This window comes from Podospora anserina, chromosome 1, assembly GCF_000226545.1.
Source record: "Podospora anserina S mat+ genomic DNA chromosome 1, supercontig 4".
In the NCBI taxonomy this organism is placed as follows: Eukaryota; Fungi; Ascomycota; class Sordariomycetes; order Sordariales; family Podosporaceae; genus Podospora; species Podospora anserina.
In genome coordinates, this window is record NW_001914853.1 from 449074 (window position 1) to 475511 (window position 26438).

General features: G+C 52.6%; 10 protein-coding genes across 10 annotated transcripts, besides 2 other annotated features; 8 read left to right on the plus strand and 2 right to left on the minus strand.

Moving 5' to 3' along the window:
• Positions 1–2066: 2066 nt before the first annotated feature.
• PODANS_1_15550 (uncharacterized protein) lies at positions 2067–3448 on the plus strand (the record flags this gene model as incomplete). Its single annotated transcript, XM_001906960.1, has 2 exons — positions 2067–2826; positions 2880–3448. 2 exons carry the CDS (start codon positions 2067–2069, stop codon positions 3446–3448), a joined length of 1329 nt encoding a protein of 442 aa, XP_001906995.1.
• Positions 3449–3865: 417 nt separating this feature from the next.
• PODANS_1_15560 (uncharacterized protein) lies at positions 3866–4717 on the plus strand (the record flags this gene model as incomplete). The annotated part of the gene is made up of 1 exon (XM_001906961.1): positions 3866–4717. The coding sequence occupies one exon, from the start codon at positions 3866–3868 to the stop codon at positions 4715–4717; it is 852 nt and encodes a 283-aa protein (XP_001906996.1).
• Positions 4718–5372: 655 nt separating this feature from the next.
• On the plus strand, positions 5373–6660 carry PODANS_1_15580 (uncharacterized protein; the record flags this gene model as incomplete). Its single annotated transcript, XM_001906962.1, has 2 exons — positions 5373–5659; positions 5733–6660. The coding sequence occupies 2 exons, from the start codon at positions 5373–5375 to the stop codon at positions 6658–6660; spliced, it is 1215 nt and encodes a 404-aa protein (XP_001906997.1).
• A 1787-nt stretch (positions 6661–8447) lies between these two features.
• On the plus strand, positions 8448–9475 carry PODANS_1_15590 (uncharacterized protein; the record flags this gene model as incomplete). Its single annotated transcript, XM_001906963.1, has 3 exons — positions 8448–8932; positions 9000–9168; positions 9233–9475. 3 exons carry the CDS (start codon positions 8448–8450, stop codon positions 9473–9475), a joined length of 897 nt encoding a protein of 298 aa, XP_001906998.1.
• Positions 9476–10125: 650 nt separating this feature from the next.
• On the plus strand, positions 10126–12279 carry PODANS_1_15600 (uncharacterized protein; the record flags this gene model as incomplete). The annotated part of the gene is made up of 2 exons (XM_001906964.1): positions 10126–10568; positions 10620–12279. 2 exons carry the CDS (start codon positions 10126–10128, stop codon positions 12277–12279), a joined length of 2103 nt encoding a protein of 700 aa, XP_001906999.1.
• A 1394-nt stretch (positions 12280–13673) lies between these two features.
• On the minus strand, positions 13674–15650 carry PODANS_1_15610 (uncharacterized protein; the record flags this gene model as incomplete). The annotated part of the gene is made up of 1 exon (XM_001906965.1): positions 13674–15650. The coding sequence occupies one exon, from the start codon at positions 15648–15650 to the stop codon at positions 13674–13676; it is 1977 nt and encodes a 658-aa protein (XP_001907000.1).
• Positions 15651–15810: 160 nt separating this feature from the next.
• Positions 15811–15893, plus strand: a tRNA (tRNA-Gly).
• A 3174-nt stretch (positions 15894–19067) lies between these two features.
• On the plus strand, positions 19068–21020 carry PODANS_1_15620 (uncharacterized protein; the record flags this gene model as incomplete). The annotated part of the gene is made up of 1 exon (XM_001906966.1): positions 19068–21020. One exon carries the CDS (start codon positions 19068–19070, stop codon positions 21018–21020), a length of 1953 nt encoding a protein of 650 aa, XP_001907001.1.
• A 544-nt stretch (positions 21021–21564) lies between these two features.
• Positions 21565–22841, plus strand: PODANS_1_15630 (uncharacterized protein; the record flags this gene model as incomplete). Its single annotated transcript, XM_001906967.1, has 2 exons — positions 21565–21951; positions 22017–22841. 2 exons carry the CDS (start codon positions 21565–21567, stop codon positions 22839–22841), a joined length of 1212 nt encoding a protein of 403 aa, XP_001907002.1.
• A 642-nt stretch (positions 22842–23483) lies between these two features.
• On the plus strand, positions 23484–24351 carry PODANS_1_15640 (uncharacterized protein; the record flags this gene model as incomplete). The annotated part of the gene is made up of 2 exons (XM_001906968.1): positions 23484–23583; positions 23780–24351. The coding sequence occupies 2 exons, from the start codon at positions 23484–23486 to the stop codon at positions 24349–24351; spliced, it is 672 nt and encodes a 223-aa protein (XP_001907003.1).
• Positions 24352–24523: 172 nt separating this feature from the next.
• Positions 24524–24668, plus strand: a tRNA (tRNA-Ala).
• A 161-nt stretch (positions 24669–24829) lies between these two features.
• PODANS_1_15650 (uncharacterized protein) lies at positions 24830–25924 on the minus strand (the record flags this gene model as incomplete). The annotated part of the gene is made up of 3 exons (XM_001906969.1): positions 24830–25367; positions 25439–25473; positions 25538–25924. 3 exons carry the CDS (start codon positions 25922–25924, stop codon positions 24830–24832), a joined length of 960 nt encoding a protein of 319 aa, XP_001907004.1.
• Positions 25925–26438: the final 514 nt, after the last annotated feature.

Genomic DNA, 26438 nt, shown 5'->3' on the forward strand with positions numbered 1-26438 from the left:
GCCAAGACTCGCTCTATATGAGCAATGGACGTTTGGCGTAGCATAGAGGCACTGGAAAACGAATAAGCTTTGTCACCACTCCACATGACAGAGGTCTTGAGATGAGGCTGCCACGGTGTAATTCGCTGGTGCTGCCAAAAGGCAGCATGTTTAGGCTCGACTTGCCTTGGATGATGTTGCCGACCAGGGGTCGAGCTGGGGTCAACTCCACAGATCTGATACCAAGGGCGATCCACCCACACCTTTCCTCGGCGTTTTACATTGGCGCTCCTGGGCACTCCTTGGCTTTCTGAGACTCTGGTGCGGAAGAGACCCCTATCTGGGAGCGGTCAGTCAAATGAGAGTGGTGGTGGGAGAGCTTCAGTGTTCATCTGATCCGTCCGAGTTAAATTCAGCATAAGCGCCGTCTCCCTTTAAACGTGCTGCACACCCGACGTACGGGAACGCAAAGCCAAAAAAAGACCCATAGGCATCTATTGCTCAAGGAAAAGAGGTCAGAATGAAGCAGTTACCCTGTATTAGTGGCAATGCCCCCGGAAACGCCATACATGGCCTGATAACTGTCCAGATTAGCTAATAATGCCAATAATGCTTCGAGTACACAGCCCCATCGGTTTGAGATCACACCGGTTGATGTGGGCATCTTGGGAGGCGAGAGTGGGCGAATTGGCATTACCAATGATGGCTCATATATTATCGCCATGAGATGATAATTTATGGACTGGGGGATAGTACGGGGTCGTTGACCAGTCCAACTGGCTTCGAGGCGCAAGGGAGCATGGGAATATCCGATGTGGCCTGTGCTTTGAGGGCCAAGAGTCGGAGAAAAGGCAAGCTTTGCCAAGGCTCGGCTCGACTTTCCCCAGCGGTCTGGGCCCGACAGGCGCTGGCCCAGTGGAGATGCTGTTTTCTTGTCTCGACTTGGCTTTTGGTTGAAGTCTTGGAGACCAGCCAAGGACATGTTTTGCGGATTGTGATTCTTGGAAACAGCAAGTCGAACAAGATCAAACGGGTGTTGGTCTCCGTGTGTTCATAGGAAACCGCGGGGCCAAAGCTGCAAAACAGCTAGGTACCTAGCGTAAGGTGTCTGCTCTGGGAGAGTGAGAATAGCTTCATCCGATAAGGCGCAGCCGATAGAAAATAAAACGGGACAGAAAGTTCGGGTGTCTGTGTGGTCGTAGACGTCGTGATAGGACAGGAATGATAGGAAGTCGTCGACGAGGGAAACGGCAAGAACGGCAATGGGTCGCGTGTGCTTCATCAACGAACATTGTCCTCCTGCCGATTGGGATCTGGCAGTGTTACGCCACACTAGCGCAGGGCCCTGGGCTGGAGCTGGGCCAATCGGAGGTGGCTTGTTCACAGGGGTCCCACAAGCCGACGTTTTGACTTCTTCCCCTTTCTCCACCTCCATCCGGCTGCACAAGCCGATCACTGTCTGATCGACCTGCTGCTTTTTGGCACGCAATGGCAGCCAACCTCGCAAAAGGACGCTCCAGTTCTCTCACAACTGCGGCTGGCTTGGCAATGCTGCCGTCTCACCATGCACCCCCGTCTGATACACCTTCGAGAGGGGTCATCGCTGCAACTTGCGTCTCTGGCTGAGGCAGAGGATTGGTGAACATGAGAGCCTGTGCGTTGAGAACTTCCGGATTCGGTTCCTTCTTCGTGGCCCCTTGAACTCGAACTGTATCAGCCGCGCCGAGATACCCGATTATCAGTGGTGGGTGGACTGCCCAGGGGTGAGTGTTTGGTGTTTTGAGTGCTCTCCAAGGTGATGGAGGACGCCTTATTACCTTTGCTGGGCGCCACTCGTTTCGTGAGAATTTCCCTTCTCTGCTTCCTTTCCGTCTCTTTCACTTTCCTCTTCTCACTTTTTGAAAGGGCAGCTGGTCTGCAATTGTGGCTAGCTGGTGACTGTCCCTCTTTAGATTTCCTTCTTTTGACTTTCCTTCATTGACTGTATTCATATTTCAACGACCCTCCTCATCGGACAGGAACCGACGACGCTGGATCGTGGACGACAGTGCTGGTATATTTCACAACGACAGCAACAAAACGGCAAGATGAGGGTTACAGGACCAGGTGATCGCAGGAGGAACCATGCGTGGCTGGAAATGAGGAGGCGTGAGAGGCGTTGGACTCGACGACAAATCGAGGAGGAGGAAGACACCTCGGACTCGGATGGCGAAACTTCTGGGGACGACTCTGGAGACGATTCATCTGATGGCGAGGATGATGTACCGACGGTGCCCACACCAAGACCTCTCCTTCCCGTTCCCACGGTAGGGGCTGGCGCTGGGGTTAGTCTACTGCCCGTTCCCGGTACCCCCGCTCCCGTCCCTGGTGGGACATTGGGTGCCGATGAGGGCGGCGTCGATGATGGTCTGACTTCAGAGTCTGATGGCATCGACTCTGGCGACGATGATTCGCCGGATGAGGACGAAGAGGAGGAAAATGCTGTCCCCCCACCTCCCGTCGACGGTTCTTCGTCCACATCGACATCCTCCGTTGATGGCCCTGCTCCTACCGGAAGCAGCTCATCCAGCTCGCTTACGGCATCTGCGACCATCACCTCTTCCAGCACGAGTACTCAGTCTTCTAGCACCGTTACCGAGTCTGCTTCGGCACCCAGCACACCGACCATTGACGACGTTTTGATATCGGTAACCGCGGAGCCAACCTCTTTGCCACCTTTGGCACTACCCGAAGTCTCCCCAACACCCGGGGCAACTGGCGGTGCTACAGTTGACCAGGAACAGCTCGGGGCATCGCCAAGCAGGATGAACGCAGGTGCGGCAGCAGGCATCATTATTGGCACGCTTGGTAGGTTCTCTGACATTTCACTTCGGTAACTAGCATCTAACCTTAGCACTCAGCCATCATTGGATGCTTGATCGGCGCGGCTTTCTTCTGGCGCAAATGGAGGCGTGATCGCGGACAACCCTTCATGCCCGCCATTGTCCTGCCATGGAAGAAAGATAAAGACGGCTACGACTCGGATGCTGCTCTAGCACCCCCTAAAATCAACGAGAAAACCAACACGGCCATCATGGATGATCTCATGAAGGCGGCATATCAAGCCGAGAACGGGAATGACATGGAATATTACGGAGGGTACCCACCCGACAAGAGGGAGCTCCACCCCAACATGATCGACGAAAAGGCCTATGTTGCCCTGGCTGGGCATCTCACCCCAAGGACCCCAAAGAAGCCCGTGTCGACCTGGCTGGGCGGTATCGTGACACCCCGACAGTCTCAGGGCCCCGCGTTCCCCCCTAGTCCCATGTATTCCGAAGCTGAAAGACGCGAGAATGAGAGACGACAAGTTGGGTCTACGATTCCCGGAACGATGGCTGTGCCCAAGCTGCAGCCCCCGCCTCCGGCCAAGGCAAGGACGACCATGACTACGGATACAACCAACACGAGTGTGAGGTGGTACGGTTAGAAGTGAAGGCTTCGAGTACTGCAGGTATGATAGTGTAGCCCGGCGTTGGCGGCAGGTGGAACAGCACGGCGTTGAAAGAAGCCCGCGTGTGAGGTGTCCTTGTTCTTTTGATCCTTGGTGTTTGCGGTTGTATATAATACTGTCTATTTGTAGATCTATACCTCAAGTCCACATAGATTATCTTCATTTACCTAGTCCAGTCATGCACATTAAGTTGCGGTCGTGGTTGCGGTGAAGACCGACTTTCTCCTTCAAGTGAGTTCCCCGCATCCCCGCCTTTTTTGAGCTGGTACGTCATTGACAGTTTCGCACTCCAATCTTCCCCAAAACTTACCAGCGCAGCTTTCATCTCATCTTTCACATCTCATCCCTCTCAGCCACTCACACGCTTACTCGCGACCACAAAACGTAGTGGAAATGGCTCCCCAACAAGTCGACACAACCATCTCCCCCTCCGCTACAGGCCCGGCTCTCGCCCTCGCGAAACAGCACTCGGCTGACCACCCTCTAAAACTCTACGCGGGCTGGTTCTGCCCCTTTGTCCAACGAGCCTGGATCACTCTCCAAGAAAAGGAGATCGACTACCGATACATCGAGATCAACCCTTACCACAAATCCCCCGAGTTCCTCGCCCTCAACCCCCGCGGTCTCATCCCCACGCTTGTCCTACCTCCCGGTGAAGAGGGGAAACAGCGGGTGCTGTACGAAAGCGTGATTGTTTGCGAGTATTTGGACGAACAGTACAACTCTGGGACGAAGCTCCTGCCATGGGACCCCTACGAGAGGGCGAGGGCGAGGTTGTGGGTGAATTTTGTGGAGAAGAAATTGGTGGCGGGGTGGTATAGGTTTATGCAGCATACGCCTGATAAGCCTTATAGTCTTGAGGGGGTGAGGAAGGAGTTTTTGGAGAATTTGAAGACTTTTGTGAGGGAGATGGATGAGGAGGGGGAGGGGTGGTTTAGTGAAGGGGGTTTTGGGTTGGTGGATGTGAGCTTTTTGCCTTGGGCGGGGAGGTTGTGGTTGATGGATCATTATAAGGAGGGCGGGGTGGGCATTCCGAAGAGGGAGGAGCGGGAGGGGTTGGAGGAGGGAGAGAGGAAGGTTTGGGAGAGGTGGGAGAGGTGGTATGAGGCTGTTATGGGGAGGGAAACGGTCAGGGGGACTTGGAGCGAGAGAGAGGAGTATATTGGGGTGTATAAGAGGTATGCGGAGGATCAGACGGGGAGTGAGGTTGGGAAGGCTACGAGGGAGGGGAGGGCGTTGCCTTAGAGAGTTCAAATTATTTGGCCAATCTTGATTTTCAAATTGGCTTCACTGCTTCATAGCTGTCTTACGTTGTCTTGAGGAACCACTGAAAATCGTTGAGAATGAGATGATGGAGCGCAAAGCACCATAACCCTAACCCTCAAGATGCTGTCTGCCCCACAACGGCTATCTCCAATCTTTTACGAGATAAGCACTCACCTCACCTCGGTGATGATGTAACCCGGCGAGCCACCAAAGGATCGTCTGGTGAAGGCAGCCATTTTCATCAACCCAGCCCCTTTTATGATCCTTGCGCCTTCTTTGACGCCCGCTGCATATACTGTCTCAAGTCCTCGCGTCATATATACTCACTCACCCTCTTTCACCAAACATAACTCTCCCCCTTCCCATCACTTTCCCCTCATTCGTCCGGCGCCATCACCGCCGCCACTCATCGCCCAAAATAGGCCGCCACTCACATCAGAACCGGCCTCGCGCCACAAACAACCACAGCACCAAAGGGCCACGTTTCGACGACGACGACGACGACGATTTCGACCACTTTGACGATTCTTACGCCGGGTCTAACGATTTCTCAGTCCAAGGCAAGTCGGCCTATCATCAACCAAAACCCAAAAAGAAGAAAAAGAAAGGCGGCGGCGGGAGAAACAAAGGCAAAATGGGCCAGGACCACTCCGTCATCGACGAGGACACCCCTCCCAAAACCTTGTCGTCTCGCTCCCTGGCCTCGGTGGCAGAATACATCCTCTCCGGCCGGGCAAAGCGCATAGTCGTCATGACGGGCGCGGGCATCTCCACCGCCGCCGGGATCCCCGATTTCCGCTCCCCCGACACGGGTCTCTACGCGAACCTTGCCTCGCTCGACCTGCCTGAGCCGGAGGCGGTGTTTGATCTGGGGTTTTTCAAGGTTAACCCTAGGCCGTTTTATGTCTTGGCCAAGGAGCTGTACCCGGGGAATTACCACCCGACGGTGTCGCATGTTTTTGTTAGGCTGCTCGCGGAGAAGGGGCTGTTGTAGGCTGCTCGCGGAGAAGGGGCTGTTGCATCAGTTGTTTACTCAGAATATTGACTGTTTGGAGAGGGAGGCGGGGATTCCGGCGGAGAAGATTATTGAGGCGCATGGGAGTTTTGCGAGTCAGAGGTGTATTGAGTGCAAGACTGAGTTTGATGCTGGCAAGATGAGGGAGTTTGTTTCACAGGGGGAGGTGCCGAGGTGTGAGGATGGGGGGTGTAAGGGGTTGGTGAAGCCGGATATTGTCTTTTTTGGGGAGCAGCTTCCAAAGGCGTTTTTTGACAGGAGGGACATGGCGGAGGAGGCGGATTTGGTGCTGGTTATGGGGACTAGTTTGCAGGTTCATCCTTTTGCGGGCTTGGTGGATTTGGCGGCGGAGAGGGTGCCGAGGGTGTTGTTTAATCTGGAGAGGGTGGGGAGTATGGGGTGTCAGGCAGATGATGTGTTGGCTTTGGGTGATTGTGATGAGGGGGTGAGGAGGTTGGCGGATGAGCTCGGGTGGAGGGAGGAACTGGAGGAGAAGTGGAGGGGGTTGGTTGGGGAGGGGGAGGCGGAGAGGCAGCTGCAGGGGGCAAAGAAACGGGTTGAGGCTTTGCATGATGAGGTCGCCAAGTTGGCGGAGGAGGTGGATGAGGTGTTGCATTTGGGGGAGAAGAAGGAGAAGGAAAAGGAAGGCAGTCATGTGGAGGCTTTGAATCCTGAGAACAAGCCGGATGGTGAGGGAAAGGTGGTTAATGAGGTTGATCCTGTGGCCGAGGATGCAGCGGCAATCAAGAGCTCGGTGAAGAACACTGATATCACGAAGACGGTGGAAGTCTCGGTGGAAACGACGAACGCTTTGAAGCCAGTGGACATGCCGGACGGGGAGGGTAGGATAGTTAGTGAGCAGAAGGCGGGCGGCCAGCAACCGGGGGACACTAAGAGCTCTGCTTAGGTAGGTAGGTGTCATGACACTTATCACATGGTTATGAAGGAGGCTCTACGGGATACACGTGTATCATGGATACCAAGGGACGTTGCAACGGGTTCGCAGACGGTTACAAAGGGGTCAACGGTTAGTCATGGGCGTTGTCAGCCAGTGAGGCATTCGAGGGAACACTAGTTATTGTATGGCTACAGACAGGATCGGAGTCAAATCCAACAACATACTAGTTTCAACCTTCTACACTGGTGCTCATTTGTTTGAGTTTTACCCCTAGCCAAACGGTAAAAAAAACACGTCAAACACATCTCGAATCGCTGAAAGATTTCACGACAGAAGTTCCCCTTGCGTAAACAACTGCTCTCACTGCAATGATCGATAAGCGTCAGTCCCATATTGCTGTGCTGGCAACCAAAGGACGGCATCTTGATCTACCTCCCTAATGACATATTACATCGAAATCGAAATTTCGACTCACCATATCAAGCCATGAGAGGATCTCCTGTCAGGCCACAAGTGAATTGTGGGTGAAACTATCATCAACTTGCCTCTTCGAAGCATGTGTCCAGCGTGTGGAGAAGGAGGCCTCTTTCGAACTGTGGTTCGGGCAATGCACGGTACTTGTGTCAGCGACTCGGAAAATACTTCGTCACACCAGAGAATCACAGCACCACACCGTTTTATCGCGGCTTCACTGCCCATCTCGCGATGATTTTCTCGCATTCCTTTCTTTTTTTATCTCAACGCATCAGCTCCTGGCGAGATCTGGAAGGTGCTGCAGTTGGGGGCAGGGCTCAGGCGGCGTTATTCATCAACGGCTCCAACAGCCACCCCAATTCGAGCGCGAAAGACGGTCAGGAGTCACTATGAAATGTCAAAGCTGTAGCGGAGGCCTCTCGAAAGATATATAACATCTATGATATCCCAACTGCTACTCGCATGTGGCTGTGTGCTGGAGTATGCTGACCTCACCTTGACAACAGCATAGTGTTATGTGTAACGTCAGGTGAGACTCTGGGTAACCCTGATGCTGCCAAAAGAAGCCAACCCTACCTACCTATGCAGTTTATGGTATTGCAACTCACCAAAGGTGGTCGCTACCTTTCAAAATGGATCCTGTCGACATTTAATAAAGACGTGAAGAACAGGTGCAGCGAGATTGCACATGGTTTTGCTGGGGTACACGAGATCCTTGTGACCCCTTGGCAAGCATAAGCCGGTGACTGCCTTCTGAGATTTTCATATTTGAAAGTTGGGTAAGCACGCCGTCACGGAAAAAAGGGCGGTGCTCAAAACCTCAAAGTTGACGATAGCAACGTGTTGCCGAGCCATTCATAGACCCGTGGTCGAAACTGTGGATGAAAAAGGGCTTGGCAGGTTATAGTCTGGCATCTGGTGACAACGAGGAGTGATCAAAGTCACTGTCTGCACAGTTTTAACCCAGAACGTACACTCGTAAAAACTAGCATCAATGTGAGCGTATGTCTGCTTGAAAAATCAGAAGATGAAATTTCGGGGGCTGAGTCCAGATCTGGGAGCCCAATTGCTGCTGGTGGTGGTATTTATCGTCTTGGCCTCGCTTTTAACTGGCCGTCCTCGTCAAAACCAGCGACCAACAACACTTCATGCTCCACCGCACCGCCACGGGGCCAAAAAGGTCGAGGCACATCAAGCCGTGTCTCGGCTGTTGCTACCCTTGGGAATAGGTATGTATATCAAGGACACTCCCATGACAGTCTGCTCAGAAGTAGTCATCACCACTATCACCACAACAATCCCCAACACAACCTACCATCAGCATGGCCGTCAACTATACCGCCGTCGCGTGGACGCCGGTAGTCATGCTGGGCATTGCAATCGTCCTTGGCGTTTATGTTCTGGCCCGTCTCGTACTCGATCTGTCCATCCGACGCGGCTTGGTCACCTCGAAGAAGCATCAAGATGATATCGAAAGCGACGCTCCTTCCCACAGCAGATTTAGAATAACAGCAACCCGGTCCGTTGCGCTGGCCGGAGTTATCTGCTCGCTGCTCAGCAATATCCTCGAGCTGGTCATTCTGTTTGACTACGTTGATTATTACGACCTGTCACATTTGAAACGGTACACTGCGCTCAACTTCTTTACCATTGCCGGCGGGCTTTGTCTTTTCGTCACGGCTATTCTCACCACGAAGGCCCTCGCATCCCCATCGAAGGGGCACTCGATCTCCCGGATTGTGTACACGATTTTGCTTGTCTTGATCGCTCTTTTCGCGCTGATCGTTTTCATCCTTCAGACCGTTATGTAAGTGTGAACCACTCGCCAAGTTTCCATCATTGGAATGCCTCTAACATGGTCGTCTGTACTTCAGTAATTCGATCAGAAAATATGGCTCTCGAGGAACAAACTACTCCAGACTCGCTAGGGCTACCCCCATTATCGGCCATACCTACTTCGGTTTGCTCGGTCTCACGACTCTTGTTATTAGTATTGGCTTGATCAGACGATGGACCCAGATCCGTGGCGTTGAGGTTCCCACGGTAAGCTCGAGTTCTTGTGCTTTTCCTTGAAGAATTGAAATCTAACTTCTCATCTCCTTCCTAGGCCGAACGATCTGCTCTCAAGATGTTCACAATTGCTGCCGTGCCCGTTCTGACAGCGATTATTGTCCTCGGCATCGTCTACAGAGCCATCTTCATCGGCGGGTCGTACTCGTACTACTACTTCTTGAACGCCCTTCATGGGTATCTCGCTTACCACTTCATCTCATTGATTTTCAATCTCTGGGGCAACATTTTGGTATTTGAGTTTGCGCGCAAGGCCATGAAGAAGCTCTCTATGATCTGAAGATCGATGGGGCGATGACGGGGATGGGAATGAGGTTACGAACTGCATTTTTGGATACCACCTGATAGACTTGATACCTCTTACTCTACATACCTAATTTACTTGGCTAGTTTCAATGATAATATCATTCACTCTAACGAGCTGAAGTTGTTTGGAGTTTGATGGATGAGAGTTTTGGTCCACAATTTTGAATCAAGATGTCATCATTGGGTAGATTGTGAATCGTGTAATCTTTGTAGCTAGGGAGGGAGCTGACCACGAGCGATTTTCGAGGCGGCAATTTGCACACGGAAGCTGTCTTTTCCCCTCCACACCACTTCATCATTTCCGGTTTGTGCTTCTAGAGAACACCGATTTGTTAACGCCCATGCGGTCTGCATCATTTGTCTTGTCTCATGCCTTTTGGCCCAGTGCCATTCAAAGCTTTGCCTAACCCTAGCACCAGACTCTGCCGCTCAGTCAGCCCTGCGCACCGCCAGCTTGTACGGTTTGCCTCGAATCTTTGAGCCAATAGAGTTGACAATGGCTGTGCTGCGCCCCGCTGACACGAAACTCCTTGGCGCCCTCACGATGGGGTCCTCAGCTCCCCAGCAACTCATCTCAAGTTCTCAATTACATGCAGTGTTATGTCAACTACCTTCTAGGCAGCCATGGAGTTCACGCTGACATTCGGCGCTGTCGGTGATTTTCTAGCACTTCTCTCACTGATCAACGACATCAGGTCAGCCTTGGACGATTGCCGTGGTTCGAAGAAGACATATCGCGATCTCGTCGAAAGCCTAACGCTACTCCAAAAGTCGCTTGAGCAAGTAGTGAAAATATATCAAGGACCTGGTTTCGCAAGCGGGTTACAGGACCTGGGGGCAATCGCCCAAGCCACTGTCAACCAGGTCTGCGCAGCTCTTCAGGAGTTTCGAGACCGAATCAGCAGCAAATACGGCTCCAGCCTGGCCAGCAACGGGTCAGGGAACGTCTTGAGGGATGTCACTCGAAAGATTCAATGGAAGTTTGAAGAGAAAGATGTCGAGCAGTTCCGCGCGAAGGTGGCGGGACTCACCGTGTCCTTGAACCTTCTTCTCGATGTCACGGCTGTGTAAGTAAATCAAAGAAAGCTCAACTCCCGGACTAATCTGATGAGCTATAGACGCCTCATACAACAAAGCCAGGAGGCAACGGCCAAACGAATTGACGATGCCGAGAAAAACACAACCAAGGTAGTTCAAAAATTTGGACAGTCGATCGAAAAGTCCTTCAGATTCATCGGTTCACGCATCATGTCGAAACTCGACTTCCTGTCTTCGATAGGGATGGATCTGAAAGACTCGGCATTTCAGATTGTCACCTTGATGTTCACTATGTCGAGAGACCTGACCAGCATGGGGGCAGTTCTCTTGAGGCTTGAGAGAGGTGTCGACAACGGCGAGCACTTTGTGCTTGAAGACGCCACAGGACGCACACTCCCCATCCACCTCAAGACTATCACATCATGGGAGGCATTCGAGTTCATCTTGAATGATCGGTTCAAGGGGAGGAAAGGGGAGCGCAGAATCCGACGGAAGCTGTACTCGCTGCATGAGAGTGCCAGTCATCAGGAAATCGATCGATCGGCCATGTTTGAAGATGCTTTCGTGCCCTATCAAAAGGTTGACATGAGCATAGTCTGCAGAGCTCTAGAGGTTCCGCAAGCTGATAGCTCAGGTGATACGGGGCTTTCGAGTTGTCCTTGGTGTCGTGCCACTTCACCGGGCAAACTGGGAGCTCGCGTGCAATGTCCAACTTGCAAAAAGAAGTTCACTCGGGTGGTAATCGAACTAGATGACGATCTTGCTGCGCCCATTGCCCCTGTCACAGATCACACCGTGAAACCCACTGGAAAACCTGGTCCGAATGGGGAGGAATGCAGCGAGTGCCATCAACCAAAAACACCCAGCGGTAATGACCAGAGAAGAAAGCTTCCAGTCGATCTGGAATCAGACTCTGATGAAGAAAATGTTACTGGCCTCGCCCACATTATTCTCCAGACCAAGAAAATGCGAGCCATCAAACTCAAGGAACCCGCGATTGCACCGCTTCAGGAGGCAAGCGACCCAAAAAACCAAGACGTTGCTGGAATGCAGCACCACACTGCACATGAGGAGCATCCTTTAGAGCAACCGGTTCGCAAATCAGCAGAGCAACAGCTAAAAACTTCAGGCAAGCCCCGACTACCGGCTCCGCGGGCCGCCACCATTGCAGACGCCGAGAAATATGGCATCCCTTCAGGATATTGGCTCAAAAACTGGGACCCCACCGAGGAGCCCATCCTCCTCCTGGGCTCGGTATTCGATGGTAACTCGATCGGCAAGTGGATCTACGACTGGACTGTCTATGACAAGGGCCCGTCAGCACCGATTTCAGAGATGGCTGGTGAGATGTGGCTGCTTCTTATCAGACTAACCGGCAGAATCAAGCGGAGTGAAGAAGTGGTAGACAGGATAGGGGACGAAGATGACAAGGAGGTTGTGGAAGAGTTTTTGGAGGCGGGTGACCGGTTGATGGTTAAGTTTCGCAAGCTTCTCAAGGCGTGTGAGAAGCCCATGTTGGAGACCAAAAAGGAAGGGAAGCTTGGGATGGAGGCGGGTGTTCAGTTTGTTAGGTGCATGTTTGGTCGGGAGTTTGAGCTGAAGAAGACGGAGAGGTGGATGACTTCGGTTAGGTTGTGGAATTTGAGGTTTGATGCGAATTGTGAGGAGGTGATTAGGAAACCTTGGATGCAACGTGCGACTGCGCCAGAAGTGGGTGGCGAGGTTGATGTGAAGAGCTAGGTGCTTACCGTGGTTTATTCATGTTGCACAATGCCTATCTAAGCTACCTCATCTACGGTTAGGTGGTCACAGATAGGTCCAAAGTTTAAATTGGAAGTAAGACTTTGTATTGACTTTTATCGTGTGGGGTTGTGTGTATACTCGGTGGTCATCATGTCCAACGCATACATATCCAAGAAACAGCATTACACCTCTCTCTGATATCATGACTTTTGTGTATAACGGAAATGAATTCTAGTACCACCCAACACCATGCTCAAAGGTTATCCAGCTAAATCAGAATAATGTAAACAAACAAGCAAAAGAAAAAAGAAAAAGAAAAAGAAGAAAAAACCACGCCAGATAAGCTCGACAGTGGCCCTACCCGCTGTGGAAAGACCAAAAGACAAAGCTTGACCTAGGAAGAAACACCACTTTGTCTACCTGTGGGAACTCGTCGCCCAATTCCTCCTCAAACCAGGCCAAGAGGCGCCAAAGGATACGAAGTGGGTCAAGTTGCCAGATGAGGTTTGCTGGACCACTCACTGTCTGGATTTTTCAGGTTCGAGAAGAGCAATAGTGCTGAGTCAGTGTTATCTTTGCTGAGAATTAGTAGTTTCGTGTGTGCTACCTACCGACAAGAAGCCATGGGAGTGAGGCTGAGTTGGGTGACCAGGGCGTTGCTCGGAGTCGGTTGACGAAGTAGGTTAAGGAGATGTGATGAGCTTGTGTTGGAATCCAGGAGGGCCATGATGTTGCTGGTGCGGTCCGTGGCGTAGCTTGCCGGTCGTGGGCAAGAGGTGAAGCTGTAGCTGCCTGTCTTTGATCCAGGATCTTGAGAACTGCCTCTCGGTCTTCCTTTTCTGGATACCAACAGCAAACGGATCGAGTCCGTATCGGTGGCAAGAAAATCGTGCTCTTGGGGGGGGTTTTCTCCCCTTTTCCATTTTCCGTTCTTGAGCCTCCATCGGCATCTGTGCCCTTTTGGTTTTCACACGTGCAACTTTCACTATCGCAGGTGAGGAAGCTCCGGAGATTGACGAGGAATCCGTCCATCTGTTTGAGACACGTCCCCACTCGCAAGCGGTCAGGTCTGATGTCCCAACGCTCAATCTCGTATGAGTGCTCTCCGATAAAGAGCCTGACCATTCGGCCCGCGTCGTTCCACTCCCAAGACGGCTCCGGAAGAGCATATTCCAAGCCGAGCCTGACCAGTTTCCACGCCAAGGCGTGGGGGAACTGGATGAGATGGTTTATTACAACTGCCCACATGGTAACCTCAGCGCCAGGGGCTCTGTGGTTCAGGTCAAGTCCCATGTCCATGAGTTGTTTCAATAGCCGTAACCTTTGTAAACCCGCTGAGCGGAATCACGCATTTTTGTAAGATCTCTGTAGAAAAATGTTTTGCGAGTATTTTAAAATCTCGGAAGACTGTGATTTGCGACAATTGATACTGCCAAACGAAAACCCTCCCGCCCGGTGAGGAGCTGGGGATAATTTGGCACTTTCCAGAGAACGTAATCGGGGATGCCGTAGTCGGAGGCCATGTAGAGAGGCCAAAAGAATAGAACTGAAGTGTCGCCCCTTTCCCATACGCTTTTGGCTCTGTCATGTTCGCACTGGTACCTTTTGAGTAACTCTGTGTCAATCGCGTCCAAATAGGTGAAATAAGTTGGAGGAGCTTCCGTTAATGCCTTCAGGGACGAAACCAAACCCGCAACGGCACAGAGCGCCACATCGTCACACAAACGGTACGAGCCGAACTCGACAGCTCTTCTTAGGGTGTCTAAATAGGCTGCAAGAGCATTGAAGTGACCATTGCTGTCGAGAAGGTGCTGATAGGCAGCGGAACCAGGCTGAAGGAATTCGACAAGAAACTCGGGGATGGAACGGTGAATGAAGTAGAAGTAACCGTGTGGAAAGCCTTCGAAAATAACTGTAAGGAGATTCCGACAACGGGCTAACAACTGTGCCGCAGACCTCGAAATTCGCTGTTCCATCTCTTCGTCGCCTATCATACCGGAACGTTGGATGCCCTTGCTGGAGCTTTGCATATATTCGTCCAAGAATGAAAACTGAGGCAATGAGCAAAGAGAAGCCTGCCAGCTTGAAAATTCGTATATTCCTGGAGCCGCCGTTAGTCTTGCAGCTACCAGCGCATAAGCCAGAGTGCAGCAAGACTCGCTCAGCTGTGACTCCGGGATCGAAGTGAGGATGGTTGTGAAGAGATCGTGAAGTTTTCGTGGCAGCAAGTCCACCTTCTTGCTGATATTATCCAGTGACTCATGGCATTCCAATGACTCGACCACATTCCGGATGGCCAAAATGACCCAAAGGAAGACGCCTTCGGACTTGCGCGCTAGTTCACGTATGAGGCGATCACAGTCCGCAGGCTGTTTGTCTCGAAGGCCTTGGAAGTTCGGGTTTGCAAACAGTCCTTGTTTAATGACTGCCAAAATGTCCGCCGCATCGAGCTCGTGTAGCCGGAATCTCTGCTGGGCGCGAAAGCGTTCCATGAAGACTCGGTCCTCTCTGCTTGAAACGCAGAGTTTCAGGCAGCCTCTGGAACTGTCAACCCACTCCATAATAGCGTCCAGGAGGTCATGATGTGACTGATGATCATCCTCAAATTCGTCCAGACCGTCGATGAAAAGGGCAAGCCGTTGGTGACTGTAAACATCGGGACTACACAGCAGCTGATTTAATCCGTCCGAGATCTCCTTGTTGTCAATGGAAAGCGCCGAAGGCTGAATTCCGGGTTGATATTCCGAAGGGTCCCAATGCTGTGGAAAGATGGTTTCGATGAATCCTGAGCACTGCTTCAGGATACTGTATAGCAGGGCACGCTTCAGGCCTGATAGACTTTTCTGTAAGGGAGTGCCTTGTCTCCAGAAGAAGAACTTTCCAAGCACCAACTTCCTGACATCGCCAACCCACTCTCCCAATTTCTCGTAGGTAGTCTCATGTTCAAAGAGAAATTTCATGAGCGTTGATTTTCCGGCCCCAGGCTTTCCGGAAATGTGCAATACACCATCGCCTTTTCGAAGCCACTCATCTACAAGCTGAACGGCTTTCAACTTCGACTCATGTTCTTGGAAGTCGCCTGAGGGTGTGACATCCTGGCCATCAAGAATCCATGAGTAGGTGTTGTCGGCAGCCGTGGCGATTTCCTGGAATCGCTGATCAAGGACGTGAAACTGTAATGCAGATAAAACGTTGCGCTGGTTTGAAAGTTCTCTGGCCTTTTGGACAGTTTGTGCACAATCCTCCGAGGCGTTCTGAATGCGCCGGGTAGGGCGGCAGGTGATGACGCAAGCTGCATCAGGTTTCAACCTGGAAGTGGAACCCCCCCAAAGAGCAGACCCAACTACCATGCGGTTCGAGGCCGTCATCAGATACGAATGAGGTGAGTCACGATGAGTCACTGACGAACTGGCAACACAGTCACGCCGATCTGTCCACAACCATCAGATATTAACCAAGTCGAACCCCCCAGAATACACCACATCAAAGTATACTTGGACAGCAAAAAAGAGAAGATGGGAATCATAACGCTGCGTGGCAGAGCGGGAATGCACCATGATCTACCTCGCGGTAGGCATTGGACTTCGCTGGTTCGATCCCAGCCGCAGCTAAAACACCCTCTTGTTCTTTTATCTGTCCTCTAATTACCCTGCACATCTGAAGTCATTATCATGCTACACATCAGCTCCTCAGATCTCAACAAACCTCTGTCCTACTTCGACGACTGACCCCCAGCATCCAACGGAGGACCGGCAGTCTTTGGCGTCTGACAGGGAGAGTCCTCCTCCTTCACTCCATCCTTCTTTTTCCATCCTGGTCAGAAGTCTCATCATCACCTTCAGAGCCCGCATCTGGTCCACTGAGGCACAGTGAGCGTCCCTTCTCAAGACGAAGCCGCAATCTCTCAATACTCTGCCCCAACCCTGATATATCACCGTCTAGCTCGTTCGGCACTTCCATGTCCCCAATCTCCCTTAGACTCTTTATAATTCGCTGCCCAGCCTCGCGAATAGGGCTCCCGGAGTATCGGAAAGGATCTTCAGACTTGGGAAGGCTCCCCTCTGTGGTGGCTGGAGGCCTGGAAGGAGTCGATGAACTTGTGAAGACAAAGGCAGGGGTATTCTCGTTAGGGCTAAGACTTGCGACTGAAGAGTGCGACATGTCTGCTGTGCTGGAGGTGCCGGGTGTTCTAGACTGATCATATTTGAAGGCCGCTGGGGCAGGTGTGCCTTTGTGTGGGTTGACTGTAGGCTTGTGGGAGCCAGGGGTCTGGAAGAGCTGGGTGAAGTCAAATAAAGGTGTAGACTTGCTGACTTCTGGCGATTTGGACGGTGTTGCGCCTGGAACGGGGGTAGAAAAGCCCAGCTTTGGGGGCGTTTTTCCCGCTGGCGGTGATGCTGACTCGGTGGAGTTTAATCTAGGAGAACTGGCAGATGTTGACTGCTCTATCGTTTGTTCAACGATGGCCTCTTGCTTTAGTACCGTAGAGTCTTCCGGGTGGTCCTTGAGCATGACTTCCGTTGTTTCCTCCGATTCTGTGGAACTCAGGGGCGGCGACTGCGTTCGAGCGTGATGAGCCACGGAATCCGTGCTCAAAGATTCCTTTGATGTAGTTCGCTCCGTCTTCTGATATTGCGAACGAGCCTTCTTCAAAGCCGTCTTCCACTGCTCCACCAAGGTCTTTGCAGTTTCGTCGTCGCTGTGATATCGGCACAAGCATTCGTGGCTCAACTCGCCGAGAAGTTCGGTCTCGAAATCGACATCGTGCGAACCAGACAGGCCGAGATCTGGGAGAATTCTCATGGTAGCCTCCCTTTTGGCCTGGCTGAGGACTCGTCGGCAGCGACGTTCTGCCCGAGTCCAGCCAAGACATGACCACGCTTGAACATCTGGATTCCACAGCTGGAGGAGTACGGATGGCTCCCATGGTGAAAGCGAACTAGGTGACTGTTGCGATAGGTCTATCAGATCGGCCATGTCGAAGCTGGTTTCTCGTCACGACCAAGCATATCGAATGGAAGCGTTGCAAGATCAGGAGCTGGACGAATCATTTTGTCAAGGAACATCAACACCACGTCATGAACAAGAAGGTGCCACAAAATAGACTTCGACTTGGGATCGGAGTCTCGTGTCGGGTGGAATGGTTTGAGTTTGGGACCTGCATCATGCTGCCCAACCACGAACTCTGAGGTGTTGTCAGCTTCATCTCATACATCCCACATATCATGTCTTTCTCAAGCCTCGACATGCTGGCCTGGCCATATCAACTGCCGTGAAGTCGTCGCGATGGGGGAAGATACCCGGGCGAACCCAAGACCCTTGGTGCTGCTTGCAGTACGTAAGCGTGGCCAAGTAGATGCATGTGACGCTATCTTGGGGCGAATGGCAGCGCCCAAAACGGAAGACACAAAATACAAGGGAGTCGAGGTTGCAGTGCCCCGCGATATTGTTGAAGCATGAGGCTTGAGCGGTGTGGGCCCGAGGGGCATGCGGGGGGTCGTAAGGGTCCTCCAGGGTTTCTTTCTCAGTGGATCTGAGGGTATCAACGGTCGTAATGGCACGGAGTCTTGACGAACCTCGTTGCATCTTGTGAAGCTCAATCCTGAAAGTGACGATAACATGGCTCGGGAGCCCAGTCTTGGTTAGCAGCAGTGGACACTCACTGGTGAGAGAGCTTGGCGCCGGATGGCGAGAGCTCATCCCTGCTCGGGAGCCTGCTGCTCAGGTGTTTCTCCAATGGGATGGCGCCAACTGCGGGAGCGGTGGAGCTGTTAAGCGGGGGAGATTGGAGAAGCTGCTGCGGTTCGCCAAACCGGAACCCCCACCTGATTTCCAGCGATAGATCTGCCTGCCAGTCACTGGCGGCTTATAACCAGCCTTTGGGAGAGATAATAGGCTGTGGTGCCGGTGTTTCTTGTCACCAGGACTTTTTCCCTCGTTGTCATGCTCCGCTAAGAGGCGAGTGTTGACATGCAATATCGACTGCCTCGGTGAGGTGAAGTCCATATGGCTCCAATATCTACACCGGGCAGCCGAGCCCAGAGCCCGGTCTCAGACCGCTCAGGCCATAGCCACCAAAACAACAACAACAACAACAACAACAACAACAACAACAACAACAGCAACAACAACGACAACAACGACGACGACGACGAGGACCCAGGTGCTTCTTCCGCGCGACTGGAACATGAGGACGGGGCCAAGGACAACGACGTGGTGGTAACGCCGAAAGTTGAATCTCATCAGACAGAAGATGACCCTGCTCCGGACGGGTCTGGCAATGCGGGCATTGCCACCACCGATATACCCACTACAACACTGCCTTCACCAGCCATTCCCACATCAGACGACCTCCCAGGTTCCCTCTCCACGCCGACATTTACAACATTTGTCTCACGAGATTCCCAAAGAACAACCACCGCTGGTCCAGCAAAAATGTTCTTTCTCGTTTCCCTGGCAAAATTTGCCGCTTTTACAGATGCCTTCCTCACGGGATTAGTATGACTTCAGTTTCACCGTCCAAAGCAAGAACATCATCACTGACTTCAGGTCGCCAGCTTGTTCCGTTGGTTCCTACCATTATTGAAGAAAAGACAAATGTCCCACCAGCACAAAGTAAGCGGCACCAAGGAACACCCGTTGATGCTCACTTTGCTAACTTTGTCAACCAAAGTCCAAGTGTGGATTGCTGTGTTTCTCGCTGCAGCTGGCGGAACAGCCGCTGTGGTATCCCGTAGGTCTTCTTGTCCTTACCACTTAGAGCTTGCCTGACTGTGATAGCCTTGATGCCCTTCGTAACTCGGCAAGGGCCTTTGACCTGGGTCATTCTACTTGCAGGACTCGCATTTGCAGGAGCCTCGTTTGCGCTGATTCAGACTGCAACCAGCCTCCAGATGCTGATTGCCGCTCGAGCTCTCCAGGGTGTTTCTTCCGCGGCAACGACTGGTGCATGTTCTGGCATGTTGGCAACAGCAGTTGCCATCAATGACCGGGCACCAACTTTGTCTTGGGTTTCACCTGCCTTCATTCAGGGGGTGGCCTTGACCGGAGCACCTGCGCTCTCCGGTTTTCTCTACACGCAGCACAAGGGTCCAGAAGCCGTCTTCTACCTTGCGTATGCTCTCATCACCTTCACCTTTTTGCTGACAATGATCGCTGCCATGATCACTCCCAAGATTGAAATCGGCCTTGCAGTCACCGACATCGACCACGGTGCAGAACCCACTTCCGCAACGGAACCTCGCGGCTACGGTACCATGAGTCCTGAACTCCATAGGGCCACGCCCGCTATTGCTAGCAGAATGCGTTCATCGAGATCGAGATCCCCGCATTCGGTATCCTCCGTAAGGTCGAGTAGAAGTAGCGCTTCTACTATCCTTTCAGAGCCATCCACCTGGAGCTTTCGCCTCTTGGTGGCTGTGTATGGCTACTTTGTCCTCAGCCTCCTGACGACTGCGCTTGCCACCGTACTCCCTCTCCGAATAATGCAAAAATTTGGGTGGACAGAACTAGGGGCTGGGTTGATGTTTGTGTGGCTGTCAGCCCCTGCCGTGGTGGTTGGGGTTTTGGCCGGCGCCTTTACTGCTCGAATCCCTGGATCAGCCCGTTGGTTGACATCCATTGGGTTTTTGGCGTCGGTTCCTGGTATCTTGTCGCTTGTCTCGGCGACAGGACAGACCACGGAAGACAACCATGGTATTCTCACGAATCCATTACTGTTGACTCTCGCCGCCATATCTTTCGCCATAGGACTGTGCGGAGATCCATTGATCAAGGAGATTACGAACGTAGTGGGACCTACGGCAGTCAACGACCCGTCAAGTGCGGCCGCCCAGGCATCTAGTCTTCCAAATATCGCGGCTGCTTGGGGAGGCTTGGTCGGACCCCTATTTGCTGGCGCCATTACTTGGGTATGGGGGTTCCAGATCTTGGTTCAGTCTTTGGCGCTTGTCGCCGCAACAACCGGTCTGCTGAGCGTCATATTTGTACAAGGCTGGCCTGGTAGTTCTGATGTTGATATGGGTCGGCATCGCGCACAACCTGCAACAGATGAAGAAACAGCTCCTCTTCTGGTCAACGACCATCAAGTTGCCGAGTTCTATCCTGCTGGACGACCAGGTATTTTGAGCAAAGGCAAGAAGAACAGGCCTTTTGCCGAGACTCCAGGCTCTCCTAGCGGCCGCAAGAATCGCACCCACCGTCGGCACTTCAGTGTCGACAACTCCTCAATTACAACGATAACTGGAGCAGGAAGTGTTGAGACGACAGGCGGTCAAGTCCGCCAAGTCCGCTTTCAGGCCTCTCTGGAGGACAGTCCGGATGGGCTTGGGACGAATCAGCCACCCACAAGGGAAAATAGCAATCAATCCAATCCCGAACGTCGCTATGTCATGAGAGAGGCCCCTCACGCACCGACGACTGATCCTCTCTTGGCCGCGGGCAGTAGGTACGTCATTGACGAAGAGAGGTCAGTCGCTGCTGGTACCGAGAGACCGAAGCGCCATGTGGTGGTGTTCGCTGAGGGGACAGCGCCACCAGAGCTGCTGGCACGTCATCGGCACCACACCGTTGCGATCAATGCCTTGGACGGAACCACTCAAATCGTATCGAACAGCACCGATAGTAACCATGCCGTCTCGGTGACAGAGGACAGTCTGGAGGATGCCGAGTTTTCCGAAGCCACTTCGACGCGTTATGTGGTGGTTGTTGTGGACGAGGGTGAAGATGAGAGCAGGTGATGAGGTGGAGAAGGGCAATAAAGTCAGTCGGATCGATGATGTGAGCGGCGTGTTTTTGTTGATATGACCCAAGGCACAATCCGATGCAATGTACATAACGAAGCCAGAATGATTAATTCGTATACCCCGGAGTTTAGGTTACCTATCCAGTCCATGTTTCCAGCCAACCAGGGCAACCAAACGTGACAAGGCTGCGCGATTCGGGAAGCTCTGGTGTGCGGGGTCGGGTGAGAAAACCTACGGTTGTGGTTTTGTGGTTGCCTTCATGAGCTGGTTGACGAAATTAGGCCAAACAAGATATACGAGAATCGGCAAGCGCAAACGAAGCGTCGGGCTGGACTTAATGAGGTTTTACGTTTTGTGGTACTGGACGGCCGGCACTGGTCAAGCCTCTCCCCCCACAGCTGATAAAACGAGTCGTGGCGCCATTTCCGACAGGGTGAGTTGAGAGCACCCCGACTGGACAGGCGGATCCTGCTGTCTTTTCACTGTGCGGACGACCGATCTGAAAGGCGGGTCCTGATCGTGGCAAGCACGCTGCACTATGCTGGCTCATGACGCGATCGAGCAGTTGGCCAACAGAGAGAGAGAGGCATGGGCAGTTGACGGGCCAGTCGAGGAGCTGCCGGCCGTGATGGTACCAGTCATTGAGTCTAGGCTACAGGGGATAGTGGCAGGTGAACGACGCGGTCTGCGTCGACACCATCGATACCACCCGCATATTAATATCAACACCCCGAGCGAAATCCAAGAGCAGCAGATGGCCGGCGACGGCCTTCCTGCGTATACACGATACACCGAGAATACCCCCAATGATGCTTCGGAAGACTACATGGACGAGGATAGCGAGGATGACAGTTCAGAGCCCGAATATCCCACCGTCCTATCCCCCCCTCCGTCATATCACGCCGAAGCGCAGCGAGATCCACCGGTATGGAGAGCCCTCACCAGGCTAAAATGATCTCAGTCTTCTGACCCCGTGTATATGTTTCTCAGACCTACAATGTAGCCATCCCAGGCATCCAATCAGAGCGCCGCTCTGAATTACAGCGGCAATGGGTGTCATATGCAGAAGGAAAGCGGTTCGAGCACCGACAAAATTATGTATCATGGAGGACAGCACGGAGTAGCAACAGCGCGTCTGATACCTCATCCGTGACCCTCGCCGGTAGCCCGAGTAGTTCGCCTTCGAGCTTTGATCCCTTGCCGGCCGTGGAACCACCACCACCACCTCCTCCTCCTCCACCGCCTCCTCGATCACCACCAGCAGTGACCCCGCTGACGACACGTCAACGAGCCAGGCGAGCTCTTGCGCAATTCCCAGCGAAATTGGGTGGCTCCCTCGCCAAAGCCATCATGCTCGATAAGATGGCTTCCTGGGCGGCCAAGACGAAACATTGGAAGAAGACAAAGCGGGATTATGTCAAGGAGGTGTCTGGGGAGAGGTGCTTTTTTGTTGGTGCTGTGGATAGGATGCCTGATGGACAGGCTGCCTCGGATTCAGGCTCAACTCGGCCAGCTACGCCGGCTGTTCAAGTAGTGCCGCCACGTGCTGATCCGGTGATGAGTGTTTTTGTTCCGAATGAGGGCACTGGGTTTGAGAGGGGCAGGAGACACGAGCCTGGGAGTGATTCAGCTGGGTCCTCCCGACCGGGGACGGCAACGGGCCTTGTGCGGTCAAGCTCGCTACTCAAGAGGGTGGCAAGTTTGACGAAGAGGAAGAAAGGTGTTGATGGGGAGGCGGGTTTTCCTATACCGGAACTAGGGAGGAGGCCGAGCAGGAGGAGACCGGGGGATGACCTGGAGATGGTGGGGGGTTAGGGGAGTGTTGCTGATCGGGTCGAGGATGACTTTACATACATATATACTTCCTCGGGATGATGGACATACGCAACGCTAGAAGGGAAAAGCAACTCGACAGATGTTGGTAGTTTAATGGTTGGGCGTTGCTTTCTTGTTTCCTCCCCCAACATACACAAAGGCGACAGTCTACAAGGCCATGGAGGCGCCACCGCAAATTACCAGAATATTTGCATAGAATACACAAGCATATAACCAATCCCTTGCTCTTTCCAAACCCTCATCAAGGCGACGTTCATTCATGAAGAGGGTTAGGGTACAAATCCTATGGCACTTGCCCCTGCAATTGCCCCACGTCGTTCGTCCCTGCCCAGGGATTTGACGTCAGCTCAACCCGGCAGGCACACTCGCTCAAAAGCTCCTTCCCAGACAAAATACCATCCCAACTTTGACCAGGAATGCAAGACTGGTCAAATGCGTCTTAGCAGCTGGCGTCTGCTACTCTACTCGGTCCTAACACTTATTATGTCCATTATCCTTCCAACCCTTTACAAAACAAACCCATTGCTGCTCTCAACTCTACGAAACAAGTTCATCACAACAACAACAACAACAACAACAGTAACAACAACAAACAACCTCTTCTTCCGCCAAACTCACAAAATGACCACCGTCCACCACCCCTCCCACCCGTCCATCCCCATCACCCTCCCCGACGGTCTCACAAAAGACCAACTCCTCAATTTCCATCCCTTTACCGTGTGTTCCCCCTTCCTTTTATCCCCCATCCATCAACTGACTTGATCAACAGTCCTGGCTATCAACCCTGACCACCTCTCTCACCTCCCAATCCATCACCCCCTCCCACCCCTTCTCCCCCAACCCATACACCCTCCGCTCTGTCAAAATCCAATCATTCGACCTATTCGGCCCCAGAGTCGGCTTCCTCAAGCTTGTAGCCGATGTCAAAAACGATAAAAACGAGACGCTCCCCGGCGCGGTGTTTCTGAGAGGACCATCGGTGGCTATGCTTGTGATGCTCATACCCGATGATGGCAAGGATGAGGAGGAGAGGTACGTTTTGCTGACGGTGCAGCCGAGGGTTGCGGCGGGGAGTCTGGAGTTTGTGGAGTTGCCTGCGGGGATGGTGGATGAGGAGGGGGAGTTTGTGGGGACGGCGGCGAGGGAGATTGAGGAGGAGTTGGGGATTAGGATTGAGGAACGGGAGTTGAGGAATCTGAGTGAGATGGCGTTGGGGGAGGAGGGAGGAGGGGAGGGGTTGGGAAGGGGGGTGTACCCTAGTCCGGGGGCGTGTGATGAGTTTATACCTATTTTTATGTATGAGAGGCGGGTGCCGAGAGATACGTTGAAGGAGTGGGAGGGGAAGTTGACGGGGTTGAGGGAGCATGGGGAGAAGATTAGTTTGAGGTTGGTGAAGATGGGTGATTTGTGGAGGGTGGGCGGGAGGGACGGGAAGACGTTGGCTGCTGTGGCGCTGTGGCAGGGGTTGAGGAGGGAGGGGAGGGTGTAGATGTGGTGATGGGAGGATGGTGAGGCGTGGTGTTGTTGTTGTTATTGTTGTTATTGTTGTTGCTGGTGCTGACAGCTGGTTGTCAGGTGATGAGACATTGCTGGTAGGTCGGGTTCGAGACTCACGCTTATAAGATGCAGATGTAGAGAGGAGGTTAACAGTAAACACTACAGGGCGTATGGTCTAGTGGTACGACGTCCCAGTTGCAGATAATGTTCAAAGCCTTGAAGCCGTTGGAAGCTCCAAAACAGGTGAGAGGGTTTCGAATGATGTAGTGCCCCATGAGAAGCTCCCAGGTTCGAACCCTGGTACGTCCATCTTTTGCAGTTTTTGGGGCAGCTTTTTGCTTGTGGTTTATTTTCTATTATTATACCCAATCTGTGTTGATGTTTGTCTACCTGAACTCCTTGCTTTAGATCCCTCGATTAACATGACTATTCCTATTCAACCTCCCGCATCTCTCGGTTCATGATGACCCTCACAGCTTGAACTTCTTTGCAATCTCAATACCCTCGGCCAAATTCGCTATCCTAGCATCAATCGCGTACCCTTCCTTCTCCAGTCGTATACACTCCTCCCACAAATCAACAAGCTTCACGTAAAACACCTCGATGAACTCATTCTCCTCCAGCTCCGGCTCCAGGTTTTGATTCTGCGGCAAGCTCATATCGACACTGACGTGCACCATCTTGAGGTTGGTGTTCGTAAAGCCGGGGTCGTTGAACATGACGGGCGAGGACTCTATCACCTCGCAGACGTAACCAGTCTCCTCCTTTAGCTCACGAACGGCGGCTTCTTCTGCCGTCTCGCCCTCGTCGATGAGGCCGGCGGGGAGCTCGATGACGATCTTGTCCAGGGGTGGGCGGTATTGCTTCTGGAGAACGACTTCGGGACCGGTGGGCTTTTCGAGGATGGCGACGATGCCCACGCCGTCGATGCCGGATGCTTTGGGGCGGGTGCGGCGCTCGGCGGATTCCCAGGTGCGGGTTATGCCTTTGGGATCGAGGTAGATTTTTCTAGAGAGAAAAGGGTGGAAAGGGGTTAGGAGGAGAAACCACGTCGTGGAGCGTTCGTTTGTATGGCTTACTTGACAAGTTTGGTCCAGACTGCTTCACTATCCGGCTATATGGACATGTTGGTTTATGGGTCTTGAATGTTTGTTTTGTTTTTGTTATGGGAGGCTTACAAGTGGCTCGGTGGCTATTACTTTTGCTTCGGATTCTGGTGCCAGAACCATTTTGGATTGCACTGGAGGAAAATAACTTTCGTCTGACCTTGCTATCATTTTTCTGGGGGGAGTGTGTTTTGTGAGGTTGTTCTGGTGATAATGTGGAACAATGTCGGTGTGTAAGTCGAGGTGGTGAATGATAATCTGGGGCACCTCTGCGGCTAGGGCTCCACTGAAGCCGATAGGGGATGCTGGGGTCACCGCTGTGACCCACCCGCTGTATCTGTACCACAGCCACGGTGTAAGTGCCGCTGGCCAATGACGATGGAGGCAATGTGTGATGTGTTGGCTGTTCTGAAGCTTTTCTTCTTGCGTGCCAACAGCGGTTCCTGTGATGCTGGTCATGTGGTGTATGGACGGCTGGAATTGCCCTGGATTGGGTCTACGGGGCTGGTACGCCGGCAGCAGACAGCTGCAAGGGCGAGTCGGTTGTAGTTTGCGTTTATCGAGGATGGCTACCTTATTGATAATGTATCGTTGCTGTCGTCACCCATGACGGGAATGCCTGGTGACGTTTGACCTGACGCGTGTTTGATGTCGAAATGGTTGGTCCGGAGGAGTGAAATGCCCGCCCTGCAGTGATCGTGATTGCTTCGTGTTGCAAGATCCGTTGTGGAGCTGAGACCGCCATACTTTAGCATCCTCACAGCTCTCGTGCACGTTGATGGGCATCAGGGGCAAGATTCTGATATTTTACGCTACTCATGAGGCTCTAGACGTTATGACATCTCAAAAGTCAGACATCCCTTCCTCAAATGTTCCGGGACGTCCCGGTAAGGCTGGAATGTGGGTTAGGGTTCCTGAGGGCCGCGACAAGGCCGCGTTTATCGCAACCTCTCATTGCATTCCCGCAAATAAA